The sequence below is a fragment of the Squalius cephalus genome (genome assembly GCF_949319135.1).
Source record: "Squalius cephalus genome assembly, chromosome: 12".
NCBI classification, from domain to species: domain Eukaryota; kingdom Metazoa; phylum Chordata; class Actinopteri; order Cypriniformes; family Leuciscidae; genus Squalius; species Squalius cephalus.
This window is the reverse complement of record NC_137133.1, coordinates 8,186,870-8,203,488: the sequence shown is the minus strand read 5'-3', so window position 1 is coordinate 8,203,488 and position 16,619 is coordinate 8,186,870. Positions and strand designations below refer to the sequence as shown.

The 16,619-nt window shown below is 38.2% G+C and overlaps 1 protein-coding gene across 1 annotated transcript in view; it reads left to right on the top strand.

Moving 5' to 3' along the window:
* syne1a (spectrin repeat containing, nuclear envelope 1a) overlaps positions 1-16,619 on the top strand; it is a 124,471-nt gene that overhangs the window by 37,655 nt on the left and 70,197 nt on the right. The window contains exons 37-56 of the mRNA XM_079887687.1: positions 80-203; positions 379-545; positions 1,531-1,684; positions 1,785-2,410; positions 2,663-2,842; positions 3,264-3,414; positions 3,506-3,670; positions 5,717-5,899; positions 5,995-6,096; positions 6,225-6,428; positions 6,668-6,875; positions 7,851-7,963; positions 8,195-8,400; positions 10,047-10,208; positions 10,323-10,596; positions 10,953-11,125; positions 11,646-11,955; positions 12,061-12,225; positions 14,145-14,504; positions 15,875-16,011. Of these exons, the coding sequence (XP_079743813.1) occupies positions 80-203; positions 379-545; positions 1,531-1,684; positions 1,785-2,410; positions 2,663-2,842; positions 3,264-3,414; positions 3,506-3,670; positions 5,717-5,899; positions 5,995-6,096; positions 6,225-6,428; positions 6,668-6,875; positions 7,851-7,963; positions 8,195-8,400; positions 10,047-10,208; positions 10,323-10,596; positions 10,953-11,125; positions 11,646-11,955; positions 12,061-12,225; positions 14,145-14,504; positions 15,875-16,011 (4,164 nt within the window). The remainder of the gene's footprint in view (positions 1-79; positions 204-378; positions 546-1,530; positions 1,685-1,784; positions 2,411-2,662; positions 2,843-3,263; positions 3,415-3,505; positions 3,671-5,716; positions 5,900-5,994; positions 6,097-6,224; positions 6,429-6,667; positions 6,876-7,850; positions 7,964-8,194; positions 8,401-10,046; positions 10,209-10,322; positions 10,597-10,952; positions 11,126-11,645; positions 11,956-12,060; positions 12,226-14,144; positions 14,505-15,874; positions 16,012-16,619) is intronic.

Genomic DNA, 16,619 nt, shown 5'->3' with positions numbered 1-16,619 from the left:
CAATGAAAGTGATTTTTCTTACTTAAAAATAATAATGTAATATTAAAAAAAACAATGTTTTGGCTGTCTGCTTTTTTAGATGTGAGAGAGATCTCTCACTTCTGCAGTCCTGGTTGAACAGGTGTGAAAATCTATGCAGTTCAGATTCTCCCTACCTGACCACAGACAATGTGAAGCTACAGAGCCAGCTTCAGATGCTGCAGGTGAGTGCGAATCTGAAAGGTATTTTGGCTGTTTTCGTTTTCCACATCCATGGTTCTTTATGTTTAATGCTGATTGTTTAAATTAGCAACACTCATTTAAAACTCTCAAAAACAATTCGGGACACTATGACTTTAATGGCAAGGAACCAATAAAATCTTTTTTATGATGTATCAGGACATGCAGTCAGAAGTTCCTTCTCAGGAGTCTTTGTTGGAAAGTTTGGAGACCCGAGCAGAGTCTCTGTACTCCTCAGCGTCAGAGGAAAGGACTGCAGAGCTCAGAGATCTTCATTGTAGCATGGAAGAGAGGTGGTGTTCTCTCAGTACTAATATACCACTCAGGTAATAATAATTTATATTTTTGTCCTTGTCATCTGTTTCCTTATGTGCTCCTAAAATATACACATTTAAAATGTTCTCTTTCTCTCCCAGAACATTTTCTAAAAATATTAATGACTAATCTTGTACTAAGGGGCATATACAAACTTTTATGCAATCAAAATTAGCCTAGAATTGGAATGCTTCCCATAGCACCTGCCTCTGACTAGCATTAGTAAGTAGTAAATCATGGTTCACGTTACACTACCGTTCAAAGGTTTGGGGAAGGTACGATTTTTTTAAGAAACAAATCTCGCAGGTCTAATTGTGTTAATTAAAATTGTGTGTGAATTATGTTTCACTGCATATTTTACATTGTTTCATTTGCATTACAAGTATTCCTTGAATATTTAAAGGTACACTATAGGGCTTTTCACACTTGCAATAGTTTGAATACCCTGGGTCATTCTAAATCCCGGGAAAATGGAATCCTGCGTTATCTTGATTTCATGTTTCACACTGCTCATACTATACCCAGGGTTAACAGTTAATCCTGTGTATTCATAAGCTGTCGTCTCACACTGCACATTCCTAAACCCCGGGTTAAAGGCCTTATTTGCATATTTGCTGTGTCAGTGTTACTGACTGGACAAATATATGTGTAACTTTTGACACTCTAGCTGTTAATAAATACAAATGCACACATCTTGAGGAAGAACATTGAAGCCCAAGCCACTTTTCTCTGTTTATGTAGGCTATATGATGAGTCACACAGGTACTGAGCTATTTTGCAGCAGTTGTCATCCCGCTTGATCTAAAATAGTCTGAATATAAACACTATATAGCCGTACCATATACCGTACCAGATTCAGGGTAAGACAAAAACACAGCTTGTAAGATGGATTCATGATGTACTCGCTCATAAATTTTGTTCATTTTGAACAAAATAAAGTTACAATGTACCTTTACCTTGATGAGTAGGTGTTGACCTTTAATCTTGTATTTTCAGGATTCAGGAATTTCAGTCCCATCTTGCTCAGTTGGAGCAGTTCAGTCAGGTCTCGCTTGATCTGACTCAGTGGACTGAGAACTTCCTCAGGCACATTCAAAGCACATGCAAAGTCAGCATCATTGATCTCCAGTCTGCTGAATCAAAAACCAAGGTACAATATGTCATTACATTCTATCATCCAATCATCATTCTTTTAATAATGTCTTAATTGAAAATATATATAATTATCTGGTTTCTCCAATGGTCTAAAGGAGGACAAGACGTCCCTTCAGACACAAGGAAAGTTCTTGGAGTCTTTACAGACACATCTAGATGCCCTCAGCCCGTCTATATCCCCAAAAGACCTGCAGCACCTCCAGACCAGGAAGGAGGACTGCCTTCAACACTTTAGTGAAGCAGAGAGTTTAGTAGAGCATCGAGATGAAGCACTACTCAAACTAAAAGACTTCTGTAAGACTTATAATAAAACCAGAACCTCTTTACAGACATTCCAGGAAGAGGTTGAAGGAAGAGAGAGCTGGGATGACTCCAAAGTCAGGGACATAAATCAGGAACTGGGGGACCTTGCCAAGGAGTTAGCATCTCTAGAGGTGCATGCCATTAGCCTGGATATCATCCTAAACAAGGCACACTTTCATTTACAAGGGGCAGAGGAGGAAAGAACGTCCTGCAGAGGGCTGGTGGATGATGTTGCGTTGAGCGTGCAGGTGCTTCAGAGGAGCATTGGGACAAAGCAGAGTGAAGCAGAGGCACTAGCGACCATGTGGAGTTCCTTTAGGGGACGGAAGGAGCTGCTACTCGGGAGTCTGGCAAAGCTGGAGGACAGAGCCAATATACCATGGCCCACAGAGGCCAGCACACAGGGCTTTCAACAGAGGTACAGGCACTTGTGTTTTATTTACCATTACTGTCTTTAGAGGCCTGTCTAATGTGACATTTTATAAATGTTAACACTGTGCTGTGGTTATTTTGGTATGATAGTTGTGTATGTTTTACGTGCCAAAAAATGCGGACCTGTTATTGAGGTGTTGTTTACTGTGGACAAATGTTTGAGTTTTGTAATTTTACTGTAATGATGGAAAACCTATATTTTGTGCTATGCTGTTTTAATAATAAATGTGTTTGTCAGGTTGTGGTTGCTGAAGCAGTTGGAAGAAGAGCTACAGGCCCTACAGCACAGTCAGCTGTGGTTGGGAGAAAAAGGAGAACAACTGGCCCACATAGACTCTGAGCTGGCAGGGGAAGTCAAACGGGACGTAGCCGTGGTCCACTCCACCTGGGAGAGGATTAGGGGGATTATTGTGGAGGAGTGAGTATATTGCTACGGTTCCCAAGTCTTAGACTGTACACTTAGTTTTCATTGGAACTTGGTGTGTGTTTGGATAGATGAATGGTTTGTCAAATTGAACTTGATATGGATGACTTATGGGAGGGAGAGGCTGGACTGGGCCAGTGGGTTGATGGATGGATGTTTTGACAGGTTGCGACTGTTGCCATGTTTAAATGCAATTTAAATGTGGTTTATTTTGTGTGCGCTGTTTGATGGATATGTGGGTGAATCTCTAAATAGATTATGCTTTGGATTAAAGAAACTGAAGAAAGGGGAGAGTGTTTTGAGCTATTGCCATGACTGTAGTGTGTGTTTGCGTATTTCTATTGATACTATTGATGTCACTCACTTTAAGCCTAAAATCTAAGACTTGGCTGCTCGTGTTTGTCCCCATAAAAAGCCATGACCTTTGTGCAAACCTGCTGGAGCTCTGTAGGGAATACCAGACCCTGAGAACCAGGATCAGCTCGGTGATAGAGAGAGCTCATGCCATCACTGTGGCCCAGTCAGACCCACATAACCCTGAGGACATCCGTAGAGCTCTGTCACGGGTTAGTGCCTCAGTGTGTGCCTCATTTTAAACATCAGATTACATTTATGATAACAAGCACACATGTAATATTGTTATCTCTGTTTGCGCAGCTGGAAGCAGTGAGGCCAGAGCTGGCGACCACTAAGGAGGACCTGAATAAGCTCATTGGTTCAGGCAAACGCCTCACCGGTGTGTTAAAGAAGCTTCCAGATGAAAGCATTCAGAGTGAAAATGTCACAACTGAGATGGATGCCATTGTTGATCGGTGGCTGGATGTGAGTGCATTTAATGCTTTTGATTAGATGTCTTAGGCGTCATTTATTTGGCATGTTCGGTTTAGTCCCAAACACTTTATTAAACAACTTGAGCAGGGATTTATCTAACAAGAGGAAGCATCTCCTATTGTAAAGCATGTAAACATGATCATTTGTGAACTGGAATTAATCAGTAAGAATGATTGCTCCTACAAATGACGATGTTACAAGGAGAACTGGTTTTATGTCAGAATGTGATATGGAAATGAGTTAAAATCTTTATTTATTTATTGCAACTTTTTGATATTTTTCCTGTGTTGTATTTTATTTAATTTTTTTAACAAATACAAATGTATAATATTGACCATTTATTGGTTATCATATAATTATTGTATATTTGTCTTTTTTTATTTATGATTTATTCATAATTTTTATGACTCATTCAGGGTGGGAAAAGACAAAAGAAACCATTCAAATAAAAGGGAGGTATTGATAAAAACCAACAAAAAATAACAAAGTTGTATGTGAACTAAGTAAAAACAAAATTCTGTACATACATCGTCAGTAGGGCTGGACCCAAATATTCGAATAATCGTTCGGTGGGTTGGTATTCGATTTGAAAATTTGACATTCGAATATTCGTTTTTTTATTTTTTTTGCACACCTGGGATCTCCAGCGAAACGGTTCTCATTCGCGCTTGAATAAGGCCGGCGACACACTGGTTGCATGGCGTGAGCGTCTCGGCTGCATGGTGTCCGTTTTTATTTCGGCTCCCATGTTAACAGGTTGGAGTTTGCACACGCCTGCGTGAGACACGCATCTCAGGCACGGCTCGAGCCATGCGGAAAACGCGTGCATGCTAGAAATAGAACCAACGCCTGAAAGTGTTCCAGCATCGGGAGTGTTCTCTGGCTAGAGCGCAGAACAGCGGAGTTTGTATGGACCTAAGTGCATGTCTGAGCTTGTGTTTTGGGTTAAGCTGTTGCTTTGACATTGTGGAAAATAGAATAATAGAAGCAAAATGTATTAGCCTTTTTACCCGTTATTATCAATCTAAATTAATCTCGTTTTTAATTTCACTTAATTTCGTTTTTCTTTATTTAAATTTCGTTTTTTCTTTATTTAAATTTAGTTTTTCTTTATTTAAATTTCGTTTTTCTTTATTTAAATTTCGTTTTTCTTTATTTAAATTTAGTTTTTCTTTATTTAAATTTCGTTTTTCTTTATTTAAATTAGTTTTTTCTTTATTTAAATTTCGTTTTTCTTTATTTAAATTTCGTTTTCTATTTATTTAAATTTTGTTTTTTTCTTTCTTTATTTAAATTTCGTTTTTCTTTATTTAAATTTCATTTTTCTTTATTTAAATTAGATTTTTCTTTATTTAAATTTCGTTTTCTCTTTATTTAAATTTCGTTTTCTCTTTATTTAAATTTAGTTTTTATTTATTTAAATTTAGTTTTTATTTATTTAAATCTACCATTTACTCAGTAATTTGTTAGTCAGAAAAATATTAGACTACCTTAAAAATATTGCTTAAGTTAACAGACGTGTGTGTGCGTTTTATATCACTAATGCAGTGTCCGTTCTCGGGGCATGTAAGCCCTGCTCGCGTGAGGCACGCCGCTTCCCGCTCGCGCTGTTCTGTAGTTTACTAAAAGTTTATTAATTCTGAATGTGTCGCGTCTCGCGTGTCCATCTATATTGCACCAAATGCGACGCTGCACTCCCTTGTGAAGTCAATTGGATGAACGGTTCTCGAAATAATCAAAATGCAAACGGACAGACAGACACATAGAGAATACTGCCTTTATTAGAGAGAAGAATATGTTCAGCCTCCTCTCTCCGAAGCTTTGAATATTCGATGTTCATTACTACCGAAGCTTCGAAGCTCAAAAAATGGTATTCGGACCAGCCCTAATCGTCAGGAAGGTAATATAGAAGTATGAGATACAGTCGTTACACCGTCATAATAAGGGATGCGTCTGCTCTTTCAACTGTGGTCTTCTTATTATTCACACCATATTATGCACATGATGCACTTATGGCCAGTATTCATTATTGTGCAGATCTCTGAGAGTATGGATGCAGACATCAGTCGGTACACTCGCTCTCTTGAGCTGTGGAATGGCATTAATAAAATAGCCAATGACATAGAGTGTTGGAGTGCTGTCTCTGTCTGTGAGCTCAGTGAGGGTGCTGCCAGTCTCCTCTCCACTCATGACATGGAGGAGCGCCTCTCTGAATTCAAGGTGAGATCCATTTAGCCCAGCCAAATCTAACCTTATAAAAGAAACATGATAAAATACCAAAATATGTAATTCCCTTCATTTCTGTGTTTGTACAGCTGGAGTTGGACAATAAGGAGGACGAACTGAAGACCTTGCAAGAGAAGATGACAGAGCTACAGGAACTGATGAAAACCCAGCACACACACACTGAACTTCAGGTAATCATCAGCAGTAGCTGTGACATTTGTTGTGAAAAGTGATGTTACATCAAATATGTAAAGAGAATAAAAACACACCGCTAGTCACGGTGACTTGTAAATCTAGAATTTGTTTTTGGCCGTTTGAGGTGATGGCTGCAGATCTGAGAAAGCAGATTTCCCACGCTTCAGAGGTGTATGAACAGACCAGAGGCATGTATAAAGACTTCAACTCCCAGAGGCAGCAGCTTCAAGATCTAATTTCCCAGATTTCAGAGCAGCTGAAGACCTCCGAGGACTCACTATCAGAGTTTTCAACATCCTCTGACCCAGAGAATTTTGTTAAAATCAAGGTTAGTGAATTGACTGAATATGACTTAAATATAGCGGTAGGATTCTGCAAAGTAGGCTAAATAAGAATAAATGTAGTCTAATCATGTGCAATCTGGTACACAATCCACAAGCCAAATACTGTGATTTAATTTTGTATGGAAATGTATCCAACCAAGTTCATTTCACATGGGGGTCTTTATTACCATTTAACATTCAATTAAAAACTAAATACCCTGTATATTCCACCCTGTTCGTTTAGGAGGTTGAGAAGTCACAGAGACAGTTGGAGGTGAGTTTGGACGTCGCAAGTGAGTCTCTCAGGGCACTGTGTAGAGCGTACCCAACTCAGCACCTGACCCTGTTGGGTGATGCTGTCTCCAACCTGGTCAAGAGGAATGAGGAAGTGACACAACGCCGCAGCCAGATCCTGGGGTCACTTCAGGATGCTTTACTGCAGCGCTTCAATGGTGAGTGAATTTAAATTAATTAATTAATAAAAAATAGATATACTGTCTGTCAAACGTTTGAGTTCAGTGAGATTTTTTTATATATTTTTGAAAGAAGTCTCTTATGCTCACCAAGGGTGCATCTATTTGATCAAAAGCACAGTAAAACTGTAATAAAAAATAACAGTTTTGTATTTTAATATATTATAAAATGCAATTTATTCCTGTGACGGTAAAGCTGAATTTTCACATTATTACTCCAGTCTTCAGTGTCACATGATCCTTCAGAAATCATTCTAATATGCTAATTATTATATTATATAATATTTATTTGTTATTATAAATGTTGAAAACAGTTGCGGTGCTTAGTATTTTTGTGAAATTCAGGTTTCGTTAATGAATAGAAAATTCAAAAGAACAGCATTTAATTGAAATTGAATTTAATTTTTTTAACAATATAAAAGTAACTTTTGATCAATTTAATGTGTCCTTGCTGAATAAAAGTATGTCAATAAATGTTTTGTTTTTTTAAAGAAAGACATTTTTTAAAAATTTTAAATTGAAATACTTTTATTCAGCAAGGACACATTAAATTGTGTCCTTGCTGAATAACTGTAGGTGTCAGTTATGAGCAGCTGAATAACTGTAGGTGTCAGTTATGAGCAAAACTAATACTATAGATGGAATTTTAAAGCCACTTACCATTCAAGTGGCTCATGAATAGTTGGTAATATATATTTTATTTATTTATGTTTGTTTGAAATGATTCTGCACGGCACTCCCTAAAAGCATGACTGCCACACACCTGTGCCTCAGATGCTACCTCTCCCACTGACATTATGACAGATCCCGGTGGAATTGGTTGAGGCTGGTTACTAAGACAACAGAGAGCTGTTCCATACACTCCTACACGGTCCATCTGGCCGCATGCAGCAACAGCTCACATACATTTCTTCTTATGGACTGTCATTCTCTCTCTGTCTTTCCTTCTACTAGAGAAAGCACATGCTTTTCACTGTTGGCTCTCTGAGTTGAGAGCTGAAATTGAGGACTGCTTTGAGCAAACAGGAGATGCCGTCGCTATTTCATCCAAGCAACAAAAACTCAAGGTAGCGTCATGCAACAAATGACTCAGCCATGTAATGAAACATTGCACCAGAGCAAAGCAATAAGGCTCCTACTAATCAGCAGTAAAACAATAAAGAAGCATTTCAGACCTCAATCTAATAGGGGATTATTCTGGATTTGAAATTTGGGTTTAAGAGCCATTTAACATTATTAATAACAGTGGCTCTTTGTGTCCCTCGTGTAATACGATTCATTTATCCCCTCATTATTAGACTGCAGTAGAGGAAGTCATGGATGGTGAGGAGCGCTTGGCTCAGGTTTGTGAGGATGGAGAGAGACTCCTGTTGCATCTCACTAAAGGTGGGACTGGGGGCATACAGGAGCAACTGGACTCTTGTCAGTATGCTTTGGATGCATTTGTTATGGAGTGCAGACAGCGCATGCGGTCCCTGGAAGAAAGTGCTACCCTATTAAACGGGTAAGTAGTGCTTTCGAGTCTACAATCTAAGCTCAGGCACTAACAAAACTTTATTTATAACTTGATCATTTACAAAATGGCAAGACAATGGAAAAAAACAGACTGTCCAACAGGATGGAGCCTTAGAGGATGGCCAAAAAAGGTGCGGTCACATGTACTGTTGCTCATCGAAATTTCAATGGGAATTGTCACGAAGAAGTATTTCCGGTTTCCCTGTGTGAATTGTGTTGAGTTCAAGTTTGGTGAACTTTAATACACACATTTGCATTTGTCAATAGCAAGCCTCTTCTTTCGACAATGACCTCTGTGTGGGCGGAGATTTGTAAAATGGCAACAATGCAGAACTGATGAAGATCCACATTACATATCCAGTTTTGTATAACGCTACTTCAGTATTATCCAATTATGATCGGAAAGCAGTTATTTAGGACTGGTTTGTTTGCTAGCTGAAAGAATAGTTTATTTTATCATCATTATTCCTGTATCATTATTGTATTGTCACATCCAATCCCACTTTCATCTGCGAAATTTCACAAAGCAATGGTAAATGGGGAAAAAAGAAACACCTGCAATATTTATTAATAAATAATCAATCAATCAGTTGTTCATGTTGGGAGTGTGTACCACCTGTGCAAATGTTAAGAAATTGTAACAACTGCTCAAATCAGAGAAGTGAATTAATTATAAATTCCCCCATGTTCACTTAATTATGATATTGTGTTGAGAACTAACAAATATGATTTCCATCTTTTAAATCTATTTTAGATCAATGGTTCTTAACCTTTTTGACTCCAAGATCCCCCTTTGTCCAAGACGATATTCAAAGGCCCTCCTATCTAAGTTGAAATGTACCTCTGGTACTTCTGTTGTAATGAACACAATAACATGATGTCAGTTTAATGTTGTACATCTTTATTTTTAGTGTGTTTTTTAATTAAGATTATGTTAGTATATAACTAAATTTACATAATTTTAAAACTTATTGGAAGTTTGGTTGAGAATTCCCTGTTTAAAAATGAATGTACTGTATTAGGCAATACACTGTATTAAAGGAGAAGTTCACTTTTAAAATGAAAATTCTGTCATCATATACTCACCCTCATGTTGTTTCAAAGCTGTATGAATTTCTTTCTTCTGCTGAACAGAAAGGAAGATATTTAGAAGAATATCAGTAACCAGACAGTTTTTGGGTCCCATTGACTTCCATAGTATATTTTTTTCCTACTATGGAAGTCAATGGGACCCAAAAACTGTCTGGTTACTGATATTCTTTTAAATATCTTCCTTTCTGTTCAGCAGAAGAAAGAAATTCATACAGCTTTGAAACAACATGAGGGTGAGTATATGATGACAGAATTTTCATTTTAAAAGTGAACTTCTCCTTTAAGACATACAGTACAATGGGGACATGAAAATATACTGCATAGTAAGAATGATCCTTTAACATAACATCAGCAGGATGTTTACAGTTTACAATTTTGTGTTACCTCTATCACAGTACCTTTGCTTACAATGTAGTATTTTATTGTAGAATTGTTATAGTAGGCCAATGACCTATTTAACCATCAATGTACTGTACTGTGAATGGAAATTCAATCCAGTGTGTCAGATGTTAGGGTAAATTTAGTGAATTTGATCTTATTAAGGTTTGAAACGCGTTTGGTGGAGCTGAGTGACTGGCTGCAACATCTGGAGGTGAGACTGAAGACAGATGTTCCTCTGTGGGGTGAGAGTCAGTCTGCAGCCCCCGACTGCTCAGAAGAACTGAGAAGAGTGGAGGAAATCCACCGAGAGCTGCTGATGAGGAGGTACATATGGACAGTGTCTCTGTGTTTATGAGATACCATGTGTAACAGCATGTGAGAATGTTCACAATGTAAGTCATGATTAAATGTAAGCTAGCTGTATGTTTTCTGTCACAGGGCATCTCTTGAACGTCTGTGTCAGTCCTCTCTCACTATAACAGAGAGAGGATCTAGATCAGGGAGAAGTGTGGCAGCAGAGTTGCTCTCAAACCACGAGGCTTTGCTACAAGGGGCCAGAAGTCGACTCCGCAGACTACAGGAGTACCAGGCGTTCGAGGAGGCGCTGATAGCAGTGGAAATCTGGCTGAAGGATGTCGAGGGAAAGTTAGAGAAACTAGAGAACACGGAGGGGAGTAAAAAGGAGGTGGAAGATAAACTTGAGCAAGCACAGGTACATGTTGAAAAATCATAGAGAACAACAACTGGGAAAATCTGTGAAGAAGAGACAAACAGAGATTCATGTGCTGTTTTTTTTCATACAAAATATAATTTGTATTTTATTATCTAATTATTTATTATTTAGTCATTTATTATAATTTTGTATTTTATTGTTATGTATTGTAAAATTACAAACTGTATTTTCTGCCACTCGTAATCCTCTTTTTTTGGTGGCTATTTTCACTCTCTCATCTATGTAACTTGCAACTGACATTTCCCTAATACTGTTTAGGGGGAAATAATATTTTTAGAATGGCTATTCTGTATCTGTGCAGTAGCTGTAACTTGTGTTTGTTTCCTCTTATCCAGGATATCCTGCTTATGAAGGGAGAGGGCGAGGTAAAGCTCAACATGGCAGCTGGGAAAGCAGAGCTGGTCATCAAGAGCAGTGGAGAAGTGGAACGAGGAGTTGTTTGCTCTAAGCATCAGGAAGCTGAGGACGCATGGGCCGCACTGCTCTTGAGAGCCATGAGCTGCCACAGGTGACCTGGCAATGAAAGCTTAACTTATAAATGACTATCATTGCAGAAATTTAGGTCAATTAATAGTTGGCTTTGAATGAAAATGAACTACGACAATGGACACATCAATAGGAATATAATTACCGGGACCATTAAAGTATTTTGGGTCAAGAGAGATAAGAGTGGGAGCATAGTGCTTTGTTTTTTAATTGGCAAGTGTGCTTGACTGCAGGTGGCAGCCTCATGGGCTTTTATTCAATTAACTCATTATCACTATGGCAACCAAGTTATTATCCAGCTATTATCTATCTATCTATCTATCTATCTATCTATCTATCTATCTATCTATCTATCTATCTATCTATCTATCTATCTATCTATCTATCTATCTGTCTGTCTGTCTGTCAATATACTCACCTACTCTATACTGTGTCTATCTGTCTATATACTCATCTGCTCTATATCTGTCTATATACTCATCTGCTGTATACAAAAAAGTAAAATCTAAAAATCTACCTCTTATCTGTGCTTTGTGTTTTAGCCGATTAGAGTGGACCGTTAATCAGTGGGATTTGTTTGTGGAGTCTCGTGCACAGCTGCAGAGGTGGCTGGAGGGAGTAGGGCTGGAGGTTAAGGGTCCTCTTGAGCCCCAGCTTGGACTCAGGGAGAAACGAAAGCAATTGGAGAGACTGCGCTTGCTGTCATCAGATGTGGAGGACCACCAGGGAGCTCTGTGCTATCTGGAGGAGAGTGCGACCGAACTTTACAAACGCACTGGTGACCCCGTCTTTGAGGAGGAAGAAATGGTTCTGCTTAGGGCACATTTTGAGGATGTCAAAGCTGCAGCAGAGGTGAAGTATTGTCAGTGTCTAGTCTAGTGGATAGTTGTAGTGTAAAAGTGAACGAGAGTGTTCATATTAAAATTTTAAATGCTATTTATATTTGATCTTATTTAGGAGAGAGTCAGACTGTCAGAGGACGTTGTAATCGAGCATAAGAAGTACATGGAAACAATCAGGGAGCTCACCGATTGGCTAATGGTGGTAGGGGAGGAACTTCAGCAATGCTCTGACCCATCTGGTGACTCTTACACCTTAAGTCGGAAGTTGACTGAAGTCCGGGTAAGAAAATGAAAATATTGCTTTATTCAAGAATTACTAAATTAGTGAGACTTATTTTTAACCTTTATCTTTAAAACAGAAAGATGTAGTATAGCATATGATACTACAGAACATGTCATTTTTTCGAATATTATTTTGTGTCAATTGCTCATTTTCAATTTAATAAAGTCCTCATCTGTCTAAAATAAGCATACAATTTAAATATATTTTATTCAGTTTCATAATTCATTAACGCTTTTACCCATTAATTAGATGTACCATTTCCTGTAATCAAGCTTGTTTTCTCTCTAAGGGTTTCTTGACAGCCTCTGTGGAAAATGATAGAGAGAACCTGCATTTTTTTTTTCTCATTTACAAATATCATCTTTCATTGTAAATGGTGTGAAATGAAAAGAACAAATATCCATTCTTTAAAGCAGATGAGATGGTGTGAGATTGCACGTCAAATTGAGACACTGATTATATGAATGCATAATTGCATTTCATCTGCACATATGATTATGAAAGTGTGGGTGTATAAATAGATAAAGTATTTTTATTAACCCCATGAGGGAAATTATACTGCAACAGCTGCCAGTCAACATAGCGTGGCGCAGAATACAACAGTAGTATACACAATTTACAATTTCAATTTAAATCAATATTTCAATTTAAATCAGTTAGCAAAAACTTTTATCTAAAATGACTTTCAGATGAGGGGGAATACAACAACAAAAAGTAAAACATTTATGTGAGTGGGGGAAGAGAAGCATGTACATTTCTGTCCAAGGTCAGTGTTTCTGTACTACATGCTCTCACAGGACTACAAATCAATGGATGCAGGTGCTTAGATTTGACTATTTTTATGGATCTGCAATATTTCCGTGCTGATTAGCTCATTATACCGTCTGCTTATCTCCATAACACTTTGTCTGTGTGTTTGATGAGAAAGAAAATCTTCATAACATGGGGTTTGTATTTGATGAGAAAGAAAATGAGAGAAAAGTACCAGAGGCACTGAGAGAGCAATAAGAGGCGTTAAGAAAGGGGGAGAATGGGCGAAAATTGGTGGGAAATTTCTATGCTGTTTGCACATTTCTCCCTGGATAATCAATTCCAGTCGGAGAGAATGAGTGAGTGGTAGATGGTATAAAGGATAATAAGACTACACAGCAGCACTTTAAATAAATTATATTCAAATCAATTCTTCCATCCATTTACCTTTGAAGCTGTAGTTTATTTTTCAGGGATAATACCTTTTTTAATCGCATTAAAATCTGTTCACTAAACATAATAGTTTTTTTTTTAGATATAACTTTGCATGAAAAGCTCTTATACATACCTGAAATAAAAATATCTTAACTTTCCAGTTTTTTTTTATTAATCTATCAAAATATTTTTGTGTGATTGATAACTAAAATAAATAAAAAATATTTTTTTTATTTTCTAATGCATGAATAAATTATTATATGATACTTTATTCTTTATATTTTTTAATGACTTGCTTAATTAATATTACACTTTTTTTTTTTTTTTTTGCAGCTGTAATTTTCTCTGCACTATTTTATTTATTTTTCTTTATTTTATTTCATTTTATTTAACATTAGGTTTATTTATTAATAACACTTTATTTATTAATAAAACATTTAATTGCACAATTACAATTTATTTTACGTTAGATAATTGTCATTGTGGAAAATTAAAAGTGGACATGTATGAAAATTATGATAATTTAGATTGATGAAAAAGGAGGTGAAGTGAGAGAGGAGGCGCGAGGAACTGATCCGATGTGAGTTTTTTTCAGTCAGTCAGTTTCACCGTCGTGAGAATCACAAGCGGCGGCAGTGCTTGGATAACAAGCAGCCACTGATGCCGCAGTTTCCGTAGCAACTTTACCCTCCCTCTCTCCTTCTCACTCTCTCTCTCCCTCCCTCCTTCAGGAGCTGCTGGAGCGCGGCGCGTGCGAGGGGCGCGAGCGGCTGCGGCGCGTGCGGCTGAGCGCGGAGAGAGCCGGAAGGCACACAGCGGCGGCTGGCTGCGAGCTGATGGATGGAGAGGTGGCGGCACTGGCTCGAGCGCTGCACCAGTGGGAGGGAGCTTCGCTACGAGCTCGCGACGCTCTCGAGACGGCCGTAGCCGCGGCGACAGGGGCCGAGCAGGAGCAGACACGGCTGACAGCGCAGTTGGAGGAAGAAATGGAGAAGCTGGAGGGCCAGCTGAAGGAGTGGAGCGAAGGACTGAACAGCGCCGAGCGGAGGAATAGCGGAGCTGCGGCGGTGGATGGATGGACGGTCGCCAAGGTAGGCTAATTGAGTAGAGGTGAGAGATGAAGAGGGAAGGGGGAGTGTATAAGGTAAATGCTACTTAATTACAGTGTACATGTAAGCTCTCACACAGACACGTACTGTTTGGAAAGTCAACACAGTTTGGTGAAGAATTTTATCGTTCTTAAAGCAACAAACTCGTTTACAAGGTTAAATCCAGAAATTATATGTATGTAGTCTAGAGCAGGGGTTTATAGTCTTTTATTCCCGGATATGATTATCCTCGTGATAGGGACCCCTCTCCTAAAATTTAAAAGGCATATATATAGTTTCTTGTATTTTATTCTATTTATTATAGTAAATTACTGTTAGATGTATTATTTATTTATTTATTTTTTTGCCCATTTATTGGTTTGATTAAATATACTTATATATATATTATTTATTCATTTGTACATTTTTACCCTGTTTTTCACTAAACTTTTCCATGACCCCCTAGAACTCCCCTGCGGACCCTCCTGTTGTAGAGCATCTTTCTTTTTCCTTCCCTTTCTTGTTTGCCTTGTTTTCTCTCTGTCTGGCTCTTTCTCATAAACAGTGAGTCGTAATATGTTTTCCTGCTGTTGAGGTTGTTTACACTTTCATCTACCGCTTGCTGCTCAGATAATTGAAAAAGGATTGCAGATTTTCCCTCCTTTATTTCTTCCTTTTTTCCTCAAGTCCCTCAATATTTCCTTCTTTCTATTTTACTTTCTCTCATCTGGTGTTTCCGGTGTCCAGACTTGTTTGTGTTACACGCTCGTTTGCACGGCTCCAGCTCCTCAACATCTGACAGCTGACTCCCACCGGGAGTGGGAGAGGGAGAGGGAGCGGGAGAGAGGAGAGGAGGCGGGGAGAATGTGAAAGGGAGGGAAAGAGAAAGAGTGGGAAAGCAAACGAGAGAACATGTCAAAGGCGGGGAGGAGTGAACGAGAGCCGCCGAAGAGTGTGAAAGAGAGGGAGAACCACGGCCTGTGAAATGGAAGACAGGGAGGAGTGAGAGAAGGAAGAGGAGGAGAGAGATTACAGGAGGAAGTGTTCTATAGGGGGAAGTCAGGGAAGCATTTCCCTCTTGTTTTTAAAGAGAGGGTCAGGGGGAGGGTGGAAGCACTGAGAAAGAGGCACCACTTCGGCTCTGTACAATCTCAGGCATGTTCGGAGAAGTGGGAAGGCTTCCTGGACTCGCTGAAGAACAGAAATGCTTTTGTAAGAAGCCTTGTCTTGGAGTTGAATAGAGCTGTGTTAATGCTCAAATGTGTGTGTGCGCAACTGTGCATGAAGAAGCATCAAGCCGATAAATGAGATTTAGGTGTCAAGGGTGGCCTGTGCATTGACACTCACCCCTGCTGTGTGTGTGTGTCCATCAGGGTGTTCTGGAGGGGCTTCAGACAGCTGAAGTTATGGAGGAGAAGCTCAAGGCGCAGCTTAATGAGCTGTGTGGGTTTTCCAGTGATCTGGGTCCGCAGACTGACAGAGTCAGTGCTCTCATCAAGCTACACAACAGGTGAGTGCTGTAGCACACATGCATGAGGTTAAATGGTCACCGCCTGGTTTTGTTTAGCAGTCCATTCCCTAAAAGTTTGTTTAGCCGTTGTAGACAAGTAGAAGGTGGATGTTTCTTACAGAGCTTCCCGTAAATATATATAAGAAAATTATTTTGAGTAATGTATACATAATATAATTACATAAGTATAACTATTTATTTGTTTGTTTGTTTATATTTCATTATGGTTTAATATTTATTTCATTTAATAATTTATAAAAAAAAGTGTAATAAAAAGTGTTATAAATGAGTACAGCGATTAATAAATAGAATAAATTAATACAAAAAATAAAACAATTCAGCTCTAAATTTTGTAAACTTTCATCTAATGCTTTTATTTATTTATTGACCTTAAAGATTTTGAACTTTGTAAAAACGGTGTGTTTAACAGCAAAAAAACAACAACATTTAAATATTATTTTTAAAAGTATATTTTTAAATAATTGATGAAAAAATAACATTGAAAATAAATGCAAGAATAGTGTTATAAAATAATTAGGGCTGTCAAAAGATTAATCGCGATTAATCGCATCCAAAATAAAAGTTTGTGTTTGCATAATATATGTGTG